Source organism: Schistocerca piceifrons, chromosome 10 (genome assembly GCF_021461385.2).
Source record: "Schistocerca piceifrons isolate TAMUIC-IGC-003096 chromosome 10, iqSchPice1.1, whole genome shotgun sequence".
NCBI classification, from domain to species: Eukaryota; Metazoa; Arthropoda; class Insecta; order Orthoptera; family Acrididae; genus Schistocerca; species Schistocerca piceifrons.
The window spans coordinates 122,403,544-122,419,738 of NC_060147.1; the positions used below are offsets into that span (position 1 = coordinate 122,403,544).

A 16,195-nucleotide genomic window follows, 5' to 3' on the forward strand; every position below is an offset into this window, starting at 1 on the left:
TGGAGCAAGGACATAAAAAGTAGTCTAGCACTGGAAAAAAGGGCATTCCTCGCCAAGAGCAGTCTATTAATATCAAACATAGGCCTTAATTTGGGGAAGAAATTTCTGAGAATGTACGTTTAGAGCATAGAATTGTATGGTAGTGAAACACGGTGAGAAAACCGGAAAAGAAGAGAATTGAACATTTAAGATGTGGTGCTACAGAAGCAAGTTGAAAATCAGGTGGACTGGAAAAGCAATATAACTCAGCTGACCGACTGTCTTTTTGATGTTCTACAGGGGCAGGGACTAGACCCAAAGACAATAAGCCTCTTCAAGCAAACACTCAGACACAAAATCAAGAGTAAAATTTATGAGATAAATATAAGTATTCATTGCAATATTAAAACCGGTATTCGCCAGTGAGGTGCACTGTCAATACTCCTCTTCAACCTCATCCCAAGTAATGTCATCAGGAAATGGGAAAAAAAGTAGAAGCCCAAAAACTCTGGATACCTACTCAAGTTTGCTGGACTAAAGATGACATTAAGATCGCTAAGGTAAGGAACGAGGCGGTTCTCCCCAAAATCGACAAGGAAAGGAATACATTGAAAACACTGAGAAGAAAGAGAGAAAGCATGGTAGGACATTTGTCAAGACATCAGGGAATAGCTGCCATTGTACTAGAGGGAGCTGTAGAGGGTAATTCGGTAGAGGAAGACGAGAGATTGGAATATGTCCAATAATTAACTGAGGCTGTCGGTTGCAAGTGCTACACAGAGATTAAGCTGGAAAAAAATAAATAAATAAATAAATAAATAAATGTTGGCGATGGAAACTACTACTCTTTCGAGTAGCTTCTGTATTGTCTCCATATTGCAGAGAAGACCCATTTCCAGTAGCCCCACTGAGGGAAATTTCCCAGCGACACCAAAGATCGAACCTGGGTCATCAGTGTAGCATCAGATGCACTGTCGGCTCAGCCACAGCAGTGTTTCTGAGTTGTGGCTGCAATTTCAGTGCTCAATTAACACTGACAAAAATCAAGACAGTCACCAAGCTGTGCTGGAGGTATGTGGTGCATGAAGACTACATATGTGGGATATCTGAAAGGATGGATAAGAGAATTTCATTTGTTACAAACTATAATCTGTTACTCGATAAAGGTGCTCACTGTAATTTGCTGTTGGTATACTTTACAGGCGTAGCCTGCAGTGGCTGTTTCAGAGAGAGAGAGAGAGAGAGAGAAAGAGAGAGAGAGAGAGAGAGAGAGAGAGAGAGAGAGAGAGAGATATGTTAATGACATACTTAAAATGTAGACACAAAATGAATTTGTGATTGGTGAATATGACCATCAAAGTATATATGGTGTTAAAATTATTGGCATTGATGGGAGACCTTAAGTCTCATTGAATTTTGTCACAGAGGATGATCAAATGTGAGAGGATGATCAAATGTGAGCACAGAGTTAGTATACGTATGAAGAATAGAGAAAGAATTCGTAAGTCAATTGGTAGGAAAAAAATAATGATGCCTTTGCCACAGTGGAGCATGCGAGCTATTCGAAATATGCTATTTTATTCACAAATGTTACTATTACATTTTGTAGATGTATTACAGTTAACTGGTTTTGATTAATGAGTTATCATAAGAACTAAAAACTAGAAAAGATAAAAATGAAAGATTACCATTAAATATAAACTGCTATAAAAATTTAAAAAGTGCAAACTGCAGAGAAAGATAATAAGATACTCTGTATTGTGTCACAGGGGCAATAGATATCAAGTGATTATGAAGCATTCACTGCAGTCATTTAAAATTAACTGCCACAGTTGATCACGTGTTGTACCTCAAAACTGAAATAGCTATGTTTCTAGAAGGCATGAGTATGCTTGGCTTTCATGTGGGAGAAGTGCAATGTAAACAGTTGTTTATGTTTAAAAAATACATCATCACCACTTTCAATTTGCTCGAAATATAATCAACAACAGAGGATACTGAGAAAAATTTAGATAAACTGGGACTACGAATCATATAAAATGAAACAAACATATTACCTAATTACATTGTACTTCTCACAAATGTAACCCACACTGGCTCACACCTACAGTTCAAGTGTCCACAATGGGTGCTTCATAATAACTTCACACGTTCCTTGCATAACATTATACCGGGTTGATTTTTGTTTCTGTCTTTAGCATCCACTTCTCAACGTTTCTGTTCTAGTTTAAGTTTAATACAAATTTTGCATTTCTGTCTTCTCTGGTTTTTTTAGTTGTGATGATTCATTAGCATCTAAACCAATTAACTTTAACATATCAAACAATGGAAACTCCAAGTCGGAATATCGACAATATTAGGAAAAGCATAAATTTCTACGAATTGTAAAGATTACTTGTTGAGTTGCAGGCAGGCATAGTAAAAAGACTACTTACTACACACACAACTTTTGACCAGAGCCTTCTTCGGCAAAGAAACACATGCATTCACACAAGCAATACACTTCATGCACACATGACCACTACCACTGGCAGATCCAAACGGAAGTTCTGACAAGTTGGTGTTAAATATTTTGTTGCTCGACTTTGCTATTCTGAGTGTGTCTCAGTAAACCAGAATTCGTGTCAGAGCTGCCAGCAGTAGTGTTTGTCTGTGCATGAGGTGTGCTCATTTGTGTGACACTGTGTGTGTGTGTGTGTGTGTGTGTGTGTGTGTGTGTGTGTGTGTGTTCGTTCTTGCTGAGGAAGGCTTTTGCCAAAATCTATAAAATGTAACAGCCTTATCATTGTACCTATCTGCAACTCAATGGGTCATTTTTACGGTGAAGTACCAATCTATCCTTTTCCTAATACTGTTAACTTTAATATTTGCCAAATGTGATCGACACACTTGTGAATAAAAGAGCGCATTCTAGAAATAAACTTGTGGAATTTACTTGTCCATGTACAAGATTATGTGAGCTTGATTGCAGTCTGCAGTGGGTGACAAAGAAACAGGTAGAAAGCTGTGGCATTACACATCACCTTTAAATTACATTTTATCAATATTTCTTCCCAATATTACGTCAAGCTTTGCCTGGGGAAAGAAAACCTTATCTACAAAATAAATGAAGAGAGTACTACACAGAAAAGGTTTAGTGTGCAACACTAGAGTGGCAGTACCGAGCTCGACCAGTACTCCAAGTCCACATTCGCTTGTGCGCACGTCACTCGTACTGCCTATATTCTGAGCCTCGATGACACACCATTGCTCTTCCAGCGAGCAGTTTGCATTCTCTCAGCAGCCCGGGAGACTGCACGAGCTGCTACTAATGAGGCCCTACATTTGAGTCAGAGGTAACACACCACACAGATTTCTCGTATCTGCCCCGCCGCCGGAACGCCTTCTTCACTAAAGTCGGCCATTGTGACAATCTTCGTACTCGTTCGGTACGCGGGCGATGTACTAGGTGGATCTGAAGTAGGACTGATACAGCATGCCGAGTGAAGATGTAGAGAACCAGGAGAAGCACGTCCACCAGGTCATGAAGCCCAGCAGTCCGCGGAACACCTCTGTCGTGAACACCTGCAATGAGAAGTGGAGCATTGTCTACCTGAATGACTCGCACACACGGCTGGGCACAAGACTAATACATTAATTAAGTTAACTTTTTGAGCAATGGATTAACTTTTAACTTGATTTTTAAGAAACATTAATGGGCTCTTTAACTTTCTTTGAATCCATTAATATTTAATTAGGTACCAACTATTTATGAAAAAAAAGGCAACGCGCTGCCCGTGGAAATTGCCATGTAGGTCTGTGGATAAACTGGGGTGCGTGCGATTGATGCAAACAACTGAGTGCTAGTGAGAATACACACAACCACGATGTTATTGCATCTGGTGTGGTGGTCCTTCCATTGGCTCTTATGTGTAATTGAAGCCGATCGGAACATTCTCTGCTGTTTTAATGACCAGACAACTTGCCTGCCAAGCTACTCAGAATTCCAGTCTACATGACAGTCAAAAAATTTTATGTGGTTTACTGTAATGTCACCACGTTTCTGGTAACGACCATGGGAGGCCAAGTGCAATAATGTCGATGGAGGGTAGTAACTTGGGGCTGCCTGTTTACCATTGTTTGTTTACAAAGTTCGTCTTTAGTATTATTTTTTGATAGCAGATTGACTGTGGAAACTAAATCGTGGAATCATATTCTAGCCCTACAACCAACGAAATCAATGGCTGCAATTAAGTGATCACATATTAATTTTACATCCCGATTGGGAGAACAAATACTTTTCAATTCGAAACAGTGATTGGCTAAAAAACTGACAATTAGAGCTCACACTTCGAGCTTTAACAATTTGAAACAACACGTAAGGGAAGCACACGGATCATGATACGTGCAGTTTGAATAAATAGTGAAAGCATGCTCTGTTGATGAAAGCACATCAATCTTGGGTACTCAGATATTAAGAGTGGAGCCAGCTGCAGTAATCCAGTTAAAAATAATAGGACAGAAGCACTGGAGTACCTTTGGCATTGCTGCAACTGGCAGTCTAGTGTCTCAAGCCAGTGTGGATCAATGCATAGCAAACAAATTAATGATCAAAGATTAACTTCAACTTCTGATAAATCTCCTGTAAAGTAATGCTTTGACATATTAAAAAAAATAACTTTTTTTAGCAAAGGATTAAGAATTAGCGAAGTTAACTTTTTCATTAACACTGCCCAGCTATGCTTGACACGAACCCCATCAAATGTGTTGCAGCACAAACTGATAATGTAACAAATATTATGAAACTTAACATAAACAAATACAAGAACATACAAAAGTGACAACACACAGAAAAAAAAACAGGTGCCGATTGTTTCACCAGAATACTTCTGTGAGATTTCTAGCTTTTTCTAGGTTACAAATTCAAATTTCTCTGAACCAGCTTTTCTTGCCTGTGAGAGCAAGATTTACTTTACTTTTTTTCATGGCTGCAAATGAAAGCTTCCCATTGTTCCAAGTTCAGCTAGAATGAGAAAATGATACACAAAGTCTGGTAAAAAAGAAGCAGCAATTTTTGTTTTTCTTGAAGAATCTTTATTTAGTCATCAACATCAACTTTGTCCCCTTCACAGTAATCCCCGTCAGATATAATATCGTTGTGGCAGCATTTTTTCCAATTTTGGAAACACTTGTTTTTGTTATGGCATTCAGCTCCATCAGCAATTCTGTTTTTTCTCATCAATGGTGGCAAAACGATATGCTTACACGATTCTCATGTCGCAGGAAAAAACGATGGCTGAGGCAACATAACTCTCTCTCTCTCTCTCTCTCTCTCTCTCTCTCTCTCTCTCTCTCTCTCTCTCTCTCTTTTTTTTTTGCCACAAATCATGAACAAGCAGTGAGATGTGAGTCAGACAGTTCTCATGATGCAGTTTACGTGAGTGGTTCTGCCACAATTCTGGTCGTCTTCTGTGGATTGCTTCACACAAATGGTGCACAACTTCCAGGTAGTATTCCTTACTGACTGTATGACCTCAGGCAGGAATTCATTGTCCACTATACCACTGTAATTGAACGAAACAGTGAGAGTAACCTTCACATGTGGCTGCACTAACCAAATTTTTTTCGGTCTTGGCTCTTCAGGCAGTTTCTATTAGGATGATTGGACCTCAGTTTTGTCGTCATACTGTACACCCTTGTTTCGGTACTTGCCATAACCTTCTTTACAAGATCTGAATTACTGGCGACTTCATTCAGCAATTCCCGAGTGATGTCTGAGCGACATCATTTTTTGTCAAAATTCAAGAATTTTGGAGCAAACTTTGCTGCTACATGTCTCATGCCCAAAACATCTGAAAAAATTGCTTGGTGTGAGCGAAAGGATACATTGGCATCGTCAGCAACGTCTGTGCTAGTGATTTGGTGTTTTTCCAGAACCGTTCACATTTTCATAAGGATGGTTAGAAGCTGTGTGTGGGTGCAGGAGCAGCTCATCGCAATTTGCGAACGGCTGAATGCGGCTCTGGCTACAGTTGGTCACCTTCGGGCTGCTGCCTCGGGTTGTGGCAGTGGCGGAAAATCTAATGGGATACCTCAGGTGCTGCTTGTGTCGCCCACGGGCTCTGCTTCTGAAGCACCTCCTAGGGGTACCCAACACGGTGGATCTGCCCTCATAGCAGGGTGAGTGGCAGGTGGTAACGTATTCACGTTACTTGAGGCGGAGGGCGAATGTGGAGACTGGCCACCTGGCCTTGCGCATTCACCCTGTGAGTGAACAAGTGACCGTTCCTTCAGCAGGGTCCGAGCAGGCACAGAGAGAGGGGGGGGGGGGGGGGGGGGGGGGGGGGGAAGAGTTTATTGGTTACTGGGAGCTCCAACATTAGGGGTGTTATGGAGCCCCTTAGGCAGACAGTGGTAAGGCCTGGAAAGAAAGCCAAGATAAGGAGACAGCCTTGCCTGTGGCTATTAAGTGTGCGGGGTACAGTCTTCTGCAAGTTGTGGCTCACGTCAGCACCAACAACGCCTGTTGCACGGATCCTGAGGCCATCCTTATTTCATACAAGTGGCAAACACAGCTCGCAATATGTGGCATTGTTCCCAGAATTAATCAGGATTCTTTGGATTGGGGCCGAGTGGAGGGACTCAACCAAAGGCTTCATCAACTCTATGATTGTCTTGGCTGCAGATTTCTAGACCTGCATTATCGTGTGGGGATTTTTCCGACCCCTTGATAGGTCAGGAGTTCTCTACACAAAGGAAGCAGCTAATCAGGAAGCACAGTACTTGTGAAGTACACATGAAGGTTTTTTAGGCTAGATTATAGTTTGAGGTTCTCTGATGAACACTTGCCAATCAATATGCAGCAAGGGAGTCGGATCGCATTGAGAGTAAAGACACTTTGACTGTCAAAGTTTTATCAGTAAACTGTTGTAGTATTCGTAATAAAGTTCCCGAATTTACTGCCTTACAGGGAAGTTCTCACACTCGGTTCTTGGGACCGAGAACTAGCTGAAATCCAAAGTGGAAAGCTCCGAGACATTTAGCGAGTCACGGAATGTATATTGGACGTACAGATTAGAGGCCATACAAGGACGAGTGTTCATTGCAGTTGACAAAAATATTGTCTCTACTGAGATCGAAGTCGAGTGTGAAGTTATCTGGTGGCACATAAAAGGTGCAGGTGAAACCAAGTTAATTATTGGATGCTTTTACCAGCCACCGATTCTGCTATTCGAAGATAGTCTATAGTCACTAGCGTGTAAATATCCAGATCATGCAATGCTAGTTGAAGGCAACTTTAACCTACCGAGTATAGACCAGGAGGCCTATGGACTCATTGCAGGGGGTACAGACAGACAGACAGTTGTGCAAGATACTTCTGAACCATTTTCTGAAAACTGTCTCGAGCAGCTTGCTCGGCAGCCCGTATGTACTGGAAATATCTCGTACCCTGTAACTACGAATAGGCTGGATCTTATCAACAGTGTTAGTATAGAAACAGGGATTAGTGATCATATTGTCATTATATCAACTGTGGTTACAAAAGTTGGTAAATCAGTCAAGAAGGCTAGGAGTGTGTTTTTACTGGATACAGCAGACAAGCAGTTGTTAGCATTTCACTTACACAATGAACAAACACCACTTAGTTCCAGTAACATGGACGTAGAGGGTTTAAGCAGACTGGAAATTGTGGTCTGGAGAGTTATGTGGTTAAGGGATGGAAAACACCAACCACACTTAAATAACAAAATTTGCAAGATGCTGAGGAAACAGAGGCTGCTGTACTCACAGTTCAAAAGAGAATGCACAAATAATGACAAGCAAAACTTAGTAAAGAGTCATGTGTCAGTGAGAGATCTATGCGTGAAGCATGCAACAAGCTTCCATTCAGTCCCTTGTTGACCAGTCTGGAGTGGCAATTGAAGATAGCAAAACAAAAGTTGAAGTATTAAATTTCACATTCAAGAAATTGTTCACACAAGAGAATCATACAAACATACCATCACTTGACCATTGCACAGACTCTCGTGTGGGCAACATTCCAATATGCATCCCTGGCACAGAGGAACAACTAAAGGAGTGAAAAACAGGTCTGGATGGAATCCCAATTCAGTTTCACAAAAAGTACTCTAAGGCCCCGTATCTAGGTTGCATTTATCATGAATCTCTTTCCCAGTAAAAAATTACAGATCAATACCCCTAACATTGATTTGTTGCAGAATCATCGAACATATTCTCAGTTTGAATACAATAAACCATCTTGAGACTTAGAAGCTTTGTCCAAGAATCAGCATGGTTTTTAGGAAGCATTGCTCTTGTGAAACTCAGCTTGCCCTTTTCTCACATTACACATGGTGAACTATAGATGAAGGGCAACAGATTCCATATTCCCAGATTTCTGGAAAGCATTTGACACAGTACCCCACTGCAGGCTGTTAACTAAGGTATGAGCATATGGAGTAAATTCACAGATATGCGAGTGGCTCAAAGACTTCTAAAGTAATAGAATCCAGTATGTTGTTCTGGATGGCAAGTGTTCATCAGAAACAATGGTATAGTCAGGAGTGCCCAGGGAAATGTGATAGGAACACTGTTGCTCTCTATATACGTAAATGATTTGGTGGACAGAGTAGGCAGCCATCTGCAATTGTTTGCTGATGATGCTGTGGTGCACGGTAAGGTGTCAAAGTTGAGTGACTCCAGGAAGTTATAAGACAACTTAGACAAAATTTCTAGTTGGTGTGATGAATGGCAGCTAGCTCTAAATGTGGAAAAAAGAAAGTTGATGCAGAAGAGTACGAAGAACAAACCTGTAATGTTCCTATCCAGTATTAGTTGTGTCCTCCTTGACACGGTAAAGACAGGTAAATATCTGGGTGTAATATTGCAAAGCAATACGGAATATTCTATGTTTTTTGGTCTCCAATGTGAAGTACTGGAAGATTAATGCAGTTTCATCCCCCTCGCTACACACAGTATACGAAGGGGCTTCTTTCCCCCACACCCATCGTGCGTAGATGTTCCTTAAAGTTCCCATGACATTTCACTACATCTACATATATACTCCACAAGCCACTGTACAGCGTTTGGTGAAGGGCACCCTGTAACATAACTAGTCAATTCCTTTCCTGCCCACTTGCAGATAAAGTGAGGGAAAACACAACTGTCTATACACCTCCGCATGAGCCTTCATTTCTTCTACCTCATCTTTACGGTCCCCAAGCGAAATGTATGTTGGCGGCAGTAGGATCGTTCTGCGGTCAGCTTCAGCTTCAAACGCGGATTTTCTAAACTTACTCGGTAGTGTTCTTCAAAATAAATGTCTTCTACACAACCCCCCCCCCCCCCCCCCCAGGGATTCCCAGTTACGCTTCGAAATCATGCTGATTGAACCTACCAAAACAAATCTAGCATCTCGTCTCTGAATTGCTTTGATGTCTTCTTTCAATCCGACCTGGTGCAGATCCTGAATACTCTAGCAGTACTCTAGAATATGTCGCACTAGCGTCCTATATGTGGTCATCTTCACAGGTGAACTACACTTTCCTAAAATCCTCCCAATAAACCAAAGTGGACTATTCGCCTTCCTAACATAATCCTCTCATTCTCATTCCCCCCCTTATTTTTTTACATTAAGAACCAGTTGCCATTCCATCAAACCAACTAGAAATTTTGTCTAGGTCATCTTGTATCAACTTACAGTCACTTATCCTTGACACCTTCTTGTACACCACAGCATCATCACCGAACAACTGCAGATTGCTGCCCACCCTGTCTGCCAAATCATTTATGTATATAGAAAACAGCAACAGTCCTATCACTCCTTCCTGAGGGACTCCTGCAGTAGTCCTTCCGCGAGTTTAGTCTGTCTCCCACTCAATTCCAGGTTTACAGAACTTCCCTTAAAACGTGTCTTTTGCATAATTATGTTGCCACGACTTTCTCTTTGGATCGCATTCCATTGCTCTGTGCACTGTTTCCTGATCCACCTACATAGTTTATATTTTACCACTGTCTTAGCTACAGTTAAGACAGTTTCCAGTCCAACAGACAGAGTCGTCACACCTGCCCCAGTCAGCCTATCGGCTCATTCACTGGCGATGATTCCTGATTGACCGGGGAACCACAGCAAGGTTACCTTGTTGCTTCCCCTAGCCTCACAAGGGCTTCACAGCATTCTGTGAAGATCTTTTGATCTTGCTGCACAGGTTGACTGAGATTTCGGAGTTGCTCAGGTGTCTGAATAAACAAAGATGCTGCAGTCATTATAGTGCCTGCACCAATTATCCTCTGCACATACACTGACGGCAGATATTCCCGACCGGAATACTGAGGTCTGCTTCTGTAGACAGATGCTCTCTCTAGTCTAGCTGTACTCCGTAAAACCCAGCACCCACACCTTTGTTTTGATCCATCGGTAAACCAGAATTAAGTTTGGAAGGTAGGAGACGAGATCCTGGCAGAAGTAGAGCTGTGAGGACGGGGCGTGAGTCGTGCTTCGGTAGCTCAGATGGCAGAGCACTTGCCTGTGAAAGGCAAAGGCCCTGAGTTCAAGTCTCAGTCGGGCACACAGTTTTAATCTGCCAGGAAGTTTCATATCAGCGCACACTCCGCTGCAGAGTGAAAAGCTCCTTCTGGAAACCAGAATATGTTTCAATTGTTATGGTAAAAGGTTTATCAAAGCAGCTGGAAGTTGTTATATAATCATCATTTCACCAAACATTCCTATATTTACCACATTCCCCATATTGGTGTGGTGGATTTTAGGATAGGATATCCAAAAGGTATCCAGTAATTTGCAGTTTTTAGCTTGACTGCATCTGCCACCCCTCTATTTTAACCCACAGGTGTAATAGGGGCACGTTCTGCAAGGTCTCCATTCCAGCAATGGATGACCTGCTAATTCCACCTCTTAAGGCTAAGCACACAGTAATGTCTCAGAATCTGCAACTTGCCAAGCTCCTTAGCTGCCACCTTCTGTTCTACTTTGCGTTCTACCACACTGCAGCATAAATGATCGTAGGTCTTATTACAATGGTGGGTATCCAGACAGAATACCTCTCTCCAAGGTCGACCATAACGTGCAGAATATGATAGGGAAAGGTGAAGCAGCACAAAAGAGGAATTTTTTACCACCTTTTGGGGGAGCTCAGTAATAGCAAAAAAGAGAATGACTCCCAAATAACAGAATTGCTGTTATTATCCTTTCTCACTACTTTCTAATGTAGAAGGTGATATTCTTTTTACCACAAATGGTATCACCTATTAGATTTGTCTTTCACACATTCACACTTAAAAAAAAAAAAAAAAAAAAAAAAAAAAAAAAAAAAAAAACACCTTGATCATGCCTGCTGGATACATGACAGGCAGGATTTAAGAAATGCCAGTGTTCAATACTGTTATCACAGCTACTATTTTAGGTTTACCGTACTGCTGTTTCCTGCTATCTAGAAGAATCTCTACAAATTTAAAGATTTGTGATTTTGAGAGACAGTGAGTTGCCGAAAATGGGATGGATCTCCCGCTACCACGTAATATATCTTGCATAGCCTGTATCACTACTGAAACATGTACATAATGTGCAACTTTTATCATTATTGAAATGCTTACAGCTGCCTATATGAAATGTGTGTCTGGGGCATAGGTACCCAATCTGATATGGGTGCAGACTTTTTATTCATTACACAATTCTCACAAATTTCTAGTAATGGCTATCTGCAACTCTACTAACTTGAATGTAAAACACTGCAGAGGGAGAGGCAGGCTACTTTGTGCAACTCTGTACCTTGTCCTATGGGAGGGACAAGGACATGTATGAATGAATAACTCTTGCACATCCTTCTCATAACCTTTCTTTGAGTGTCAACACCAACAACAAGAACAGGTAATCTGCTGGGTGTTTTGTTGTGCTGTACCTGTTTGAGGGAGTTGAGGGCGAGAGCAAACTCCTGGGCGGACTGCCTGATGGACTCGGTACCCTCAGTGCCGGACACGGACGGTCCCTGCAGAGGCGAAGAGGGCTTCGGGTTGTCCAGAGGTGAAAATCCAGTAGCAGGTGCCACCTGCCCAGTCCACGTATAGCCTCCTGCAAAATGAGGCAGGAATATCAATACTATTATTCTAATAATAAAATAATTATACTAATTTTGTGAACTGAGTAAACTCTGGGTGACCAGCAAGCTGTACTGATGCACCCACTACACAAAAATGGAGACAGAATTGATGTTAATATGAGGGTGGTTTGAAAAGTTCTTGGAACAGAATAGGAAAAAAGTACTTACTTCACTGAAACTTTATTTTATTTTTCAATGTAGTCTCCTTGTAGATTAATGCACTTGGTCCAACGATGTTCCAGTGTCTTGATCCCATCTCGAAAACAAGTTTTCTCCAGGCCTGCAAAATAGTTGTCAACTCCAGCTATCAATTCTTCATTTGAAGTGAATCTTCGTCCACTGAGAAAAATTTTCAGTTTTGGGAACAGATGAAAGTCTGGTGGAGCTATATCAGGTGAATAAGGTGGTTGTGGCAACAATTCATACCTCAGTTCGTGCAATTTTACCAGGGTGATGGCACATGTGTGGGCGCGCATTGTCTTGATGGAAGATGACTTTCTTCCTCGCTAAACCTGGCCTTTCGTGTACCTTCTGTTGCAATTTGTCCAGGAGGTTAGCATAGCATTCTCAAGCAATTGTTTGCCCAGTGGGGAGATAATCTACAAACAGAATCCCCTTCGCATCCCAGAACACTGATGCCATGACCTTTCCCACCAAAGAAATTGTCTTTGCTTTCTGTGCTGGCGGAGAATCGGCACGTTTCCACTGCTTTGACTGGTGTTTTGTCTCTGAGGTATAGTAGTGCACACAAGTTTCATCTCTGGTCACAAACCAGTGCAAAAAAAACCTTGCTCTCTTCTCCTTAAATGGGCCAAACATTGTTCCGATATTTGCATTTTTGATCCAGTGTCAAAGAGTTGTGGCACCCACTTGCAGATAATTTTTTCATTTCTAATTCTTCAGTTAGAATGTGATGTACCCTTTCAGATGACATCTGACAAGCTTGAGCAATTTCATGCACTTTCACTCGGCGATCCTCCATGGCCATTTTGTGCATTTTTGCAATGATTTCTGGTGTAGTGACACATCTTAGCTGACCACTGCGTGGATCTTCATCTAAGCTCTCCCGACCAAATTTAAATTCATTTGTCCACTTAGAAACAGTTGAATATAAAGAAGCAGAGTCCCACAGTGTATTCTCGATTGGTGTGAATGACCTTTGCTTTCATACCTTTCTTTACTTAGTACTTAATCACTGCTCGAATCTCTATGTTTTTCCATCTTCGCAAATCACTATGCGGGAACAACAACAGAGCCACGTCACCGCCACAGCTCTGTTCCAAGAGCACTGACGTGGCACGAGTTTACAGGCAACAGTCCAATGAATTATCACGTGAACAACTCGTTGTGCTGGCACTGACCTCTCATCTCAACTTCACAATTTTTAAAAAAGCGATATGTTGGCTCTGCAAATCATAGAAATGAAGATAACTCAGGAACTAAAGGAACCATTCTTGTTGATTATTCATAACTAGGTGGAGAAAAAAATCTCTTATTTTATGGCCAATTTGGTATTATTTTTTCCAATCCCGGTGTTATTTTTCCAGTGTCAGTACAATTTTTTCACCAAATTCAATAATATTTGCTTACCTTTTTTTGTCAATTGGACTGTTATTTTTTTCTCCTTTTCCATGTTATCTTTTTTCAATTTCAGTGTTATTTTTATGAATGTCAATACTATTTCTTGCAATTTGCATTGTTGTTTGCTGAATTCAAAATTTGTATCAAATTTGGTATATCTTTTTGCAAATTTTCAAGTTATTTCTTGCCAAGTTCAGTATTTTTTCCAAATTAAATAATTATTTTTATGAAATTGTTTCATATTTTTCCTTATTTCTGTGCTTTTTCCCAAATTTTTTTTTTGCCAATTTTGGTGTTATTTTTAGCAATTTGTGTTATTTTTTGGCGGTTTTGGTATTATTTTTTGACTAAATTGGTTTTAATTTTTGCCCAATTTGGTGTTAATTTGATGCTACTCTTTTCAGATTTGGTGTTACCTTTTTTCTATACTTGGTCATTTTCTTTGCCACATTCAGTGGTTTTCTTTTTTGCCAAATCTGTTTCTTTGCGTATTTCACTGGTATTTTTTTTTTAATTTCAGTTTTTTTAGCAAAATTCGGTGGTTTTTTTTTTTTTTTTTTTTTTGGCAATTTTGGTGCTATTTTTGACTAGTTCATTACATGGGAAATCAACTGTCATTTTAAGATTTTTAAGACTTATTACGCCGGGAAAGCCTACGTAGTCACATTTTAAGATTACACACAAACCTCAGGCCCAAGGGAAAAACAGGTAAAATCCAATTTAAACATTCAAATACTGGTAAACTTGTCCTCAAATTTATAACATTTTGTTTATACAGGAATAGGAAAAAATTTGCAATATTTCATAAAGGCACTGATTTCACATTATTTTGCAAAAAACTGACAACTTTGCTTTACTTTACATATTATCGTTAGTGTTTTTGGTAAATTTTCCTGTCTCATCACAACTATTTCCCTTTCTATTCTGTTATTTCACCTTCATTTTGGCTATTTTGGATGCTACAAAATGTAGTCTACTCATGTAAATAAACCACAAAGCAGAATCACACTCAACACATCTGTTGTACATTTAGCCAGCTGGTTTGACTCACCGAGTGTTTTGTACATCATCGTGAGGAAGAGGCACATGATGATCGGAGCAACATACTGGATAGTCACCACACACATGTAGTAAAACACAGCCGCTATCTGGAATGAACAGAAAAAAAAATAGCAACACTATCTCCCAAGCCACAATTTCACAAAATAAAGCTAGCAATAATATAAATTTAAAACTTTCAAAAACTGAGCAAAAATAAAACTGATTTTCACAACCACTGGATTGTTAGTCTCACTTGCCAACTATAATGATTACAGACAATAATTTTGTTACAATTAAATATATTTAGCTTCAAAGCAATTGCAAGAATTACTAGCACCACACACCTAGTTGGCAGTGTATCTTATGATTCCACAACAATTTGAAAATAAAAACACTTGTCTTTAATATTATGTGAATAGTCCTTGTGTTTATTCCATAAATCAGACACTTGTGTGAGGATACACTTGCTTTATGCATCCATAATCAGCCAGACAGTAATCTGACAGAGCTTGATACAACAACATCAAACTCAAAGAAAATATCAAGCCAAAGACCAAATGACCCACGAGGACACTGACAGACATCAACTTATGTTTCCTAAACAATTAACTCTTTTTTTTTAATTGTTAGAAAAGGAGTTACAATTAGTTTATTACACTGTAAAGTTTTTTTATAAAATTTATTACCCATTAAATTTTCTCATATATTATCACCAATAATATTTCAAACAATATCAAAAACCATGTAGATGAAATGGGTAAACAAGCAGAAAATATGCAACACTTAACACACTTTCTGAACAGCTGTAGTGAGATTTGAGACTTTCAGAGATGACGATCAAACAACTGGTGCCAAATAGAAGAATGCAACAATAAGCACAATGAATAGGCGAAAAACATTTGGTCTAAATGGAAACAGAAAAACTGAGAAAATCATCATAACGGTTGTAAGCTTATCGTGGTTCATAGAGAGCTGACTAATGAAATAAGAAATAAAATTCAAAAAACTGCAATCTTTCATAAACTGACTTTTCTAATATAAATATGTAATTATTTATTCATATGAGTTACATATTATATTTGTTGTTTTTGTGGTCTTCAGTCCAAAGACTTGTTTGATGCAGCCCTCCATGCTATTCTATCCTGTGCAAGACTCTTCATCTTGAGTAGCTACTACTGCAACCTACATCCTTCTGAATCTTGTTACTGTATTCATGTTGTTGTCTCCCTCTACAATCTTTACCCTACACACTTCCCTCCAGTACTAAATTGGGAATCCCTTGATGCCTCAGAATATATCCTATCGACCAATCCCTTCTTCTAGTCAAATTGTGCCACAAAGTTCCCTTCTCCCCAGTTCTATTCAGTACCTCCTCATTAGTTATGTGATCTACCCATCTAATCTTCAGCATTCCTCTGTAGCAGCACATTTCAAAAGCTTCTATTCTCTTCTTGCCTAAACTGTTTATCGTTCATGTTTCACTTCCATAGATGGCTACACTC

The 16,195-nt window shown here is 40.0% G+C and overlaps 1 protein-coding gene across 1 annotated transcript in view; it reads right to left on the reverse strand.

Annotated features, from left to right (window-relative positions):
* Positions 1-1,609: 1,609 nt before the first annotated feature.
* Positions 1,610-16,195, reverse strand: part of LOC124718820 (transmembrane protein 161B) — a 91,340-nt gene continuing 76,754 nt past the window's right edge. The window contains exons 10-12 of the mRNA XM_047244438.1: positions 14,704-14,800; positions 11,874-12,043; positions 1,610-3,543 (exon numbers count right to left, since the gene is read on the reverse strand). Of these exons, the coding sequence (XP_047100394.1) occupies positions 3,424-3,543; positions 11,874-12,043; positions 14,704-14,800 (387 nt within the window). The 3' untranslated portion in view covers positions 1,610-3,423. The remainder of the gene's footprint in view (positions 3,544-11,873; positions 12,044-14,703; positions 14,801-16,195) is intronic.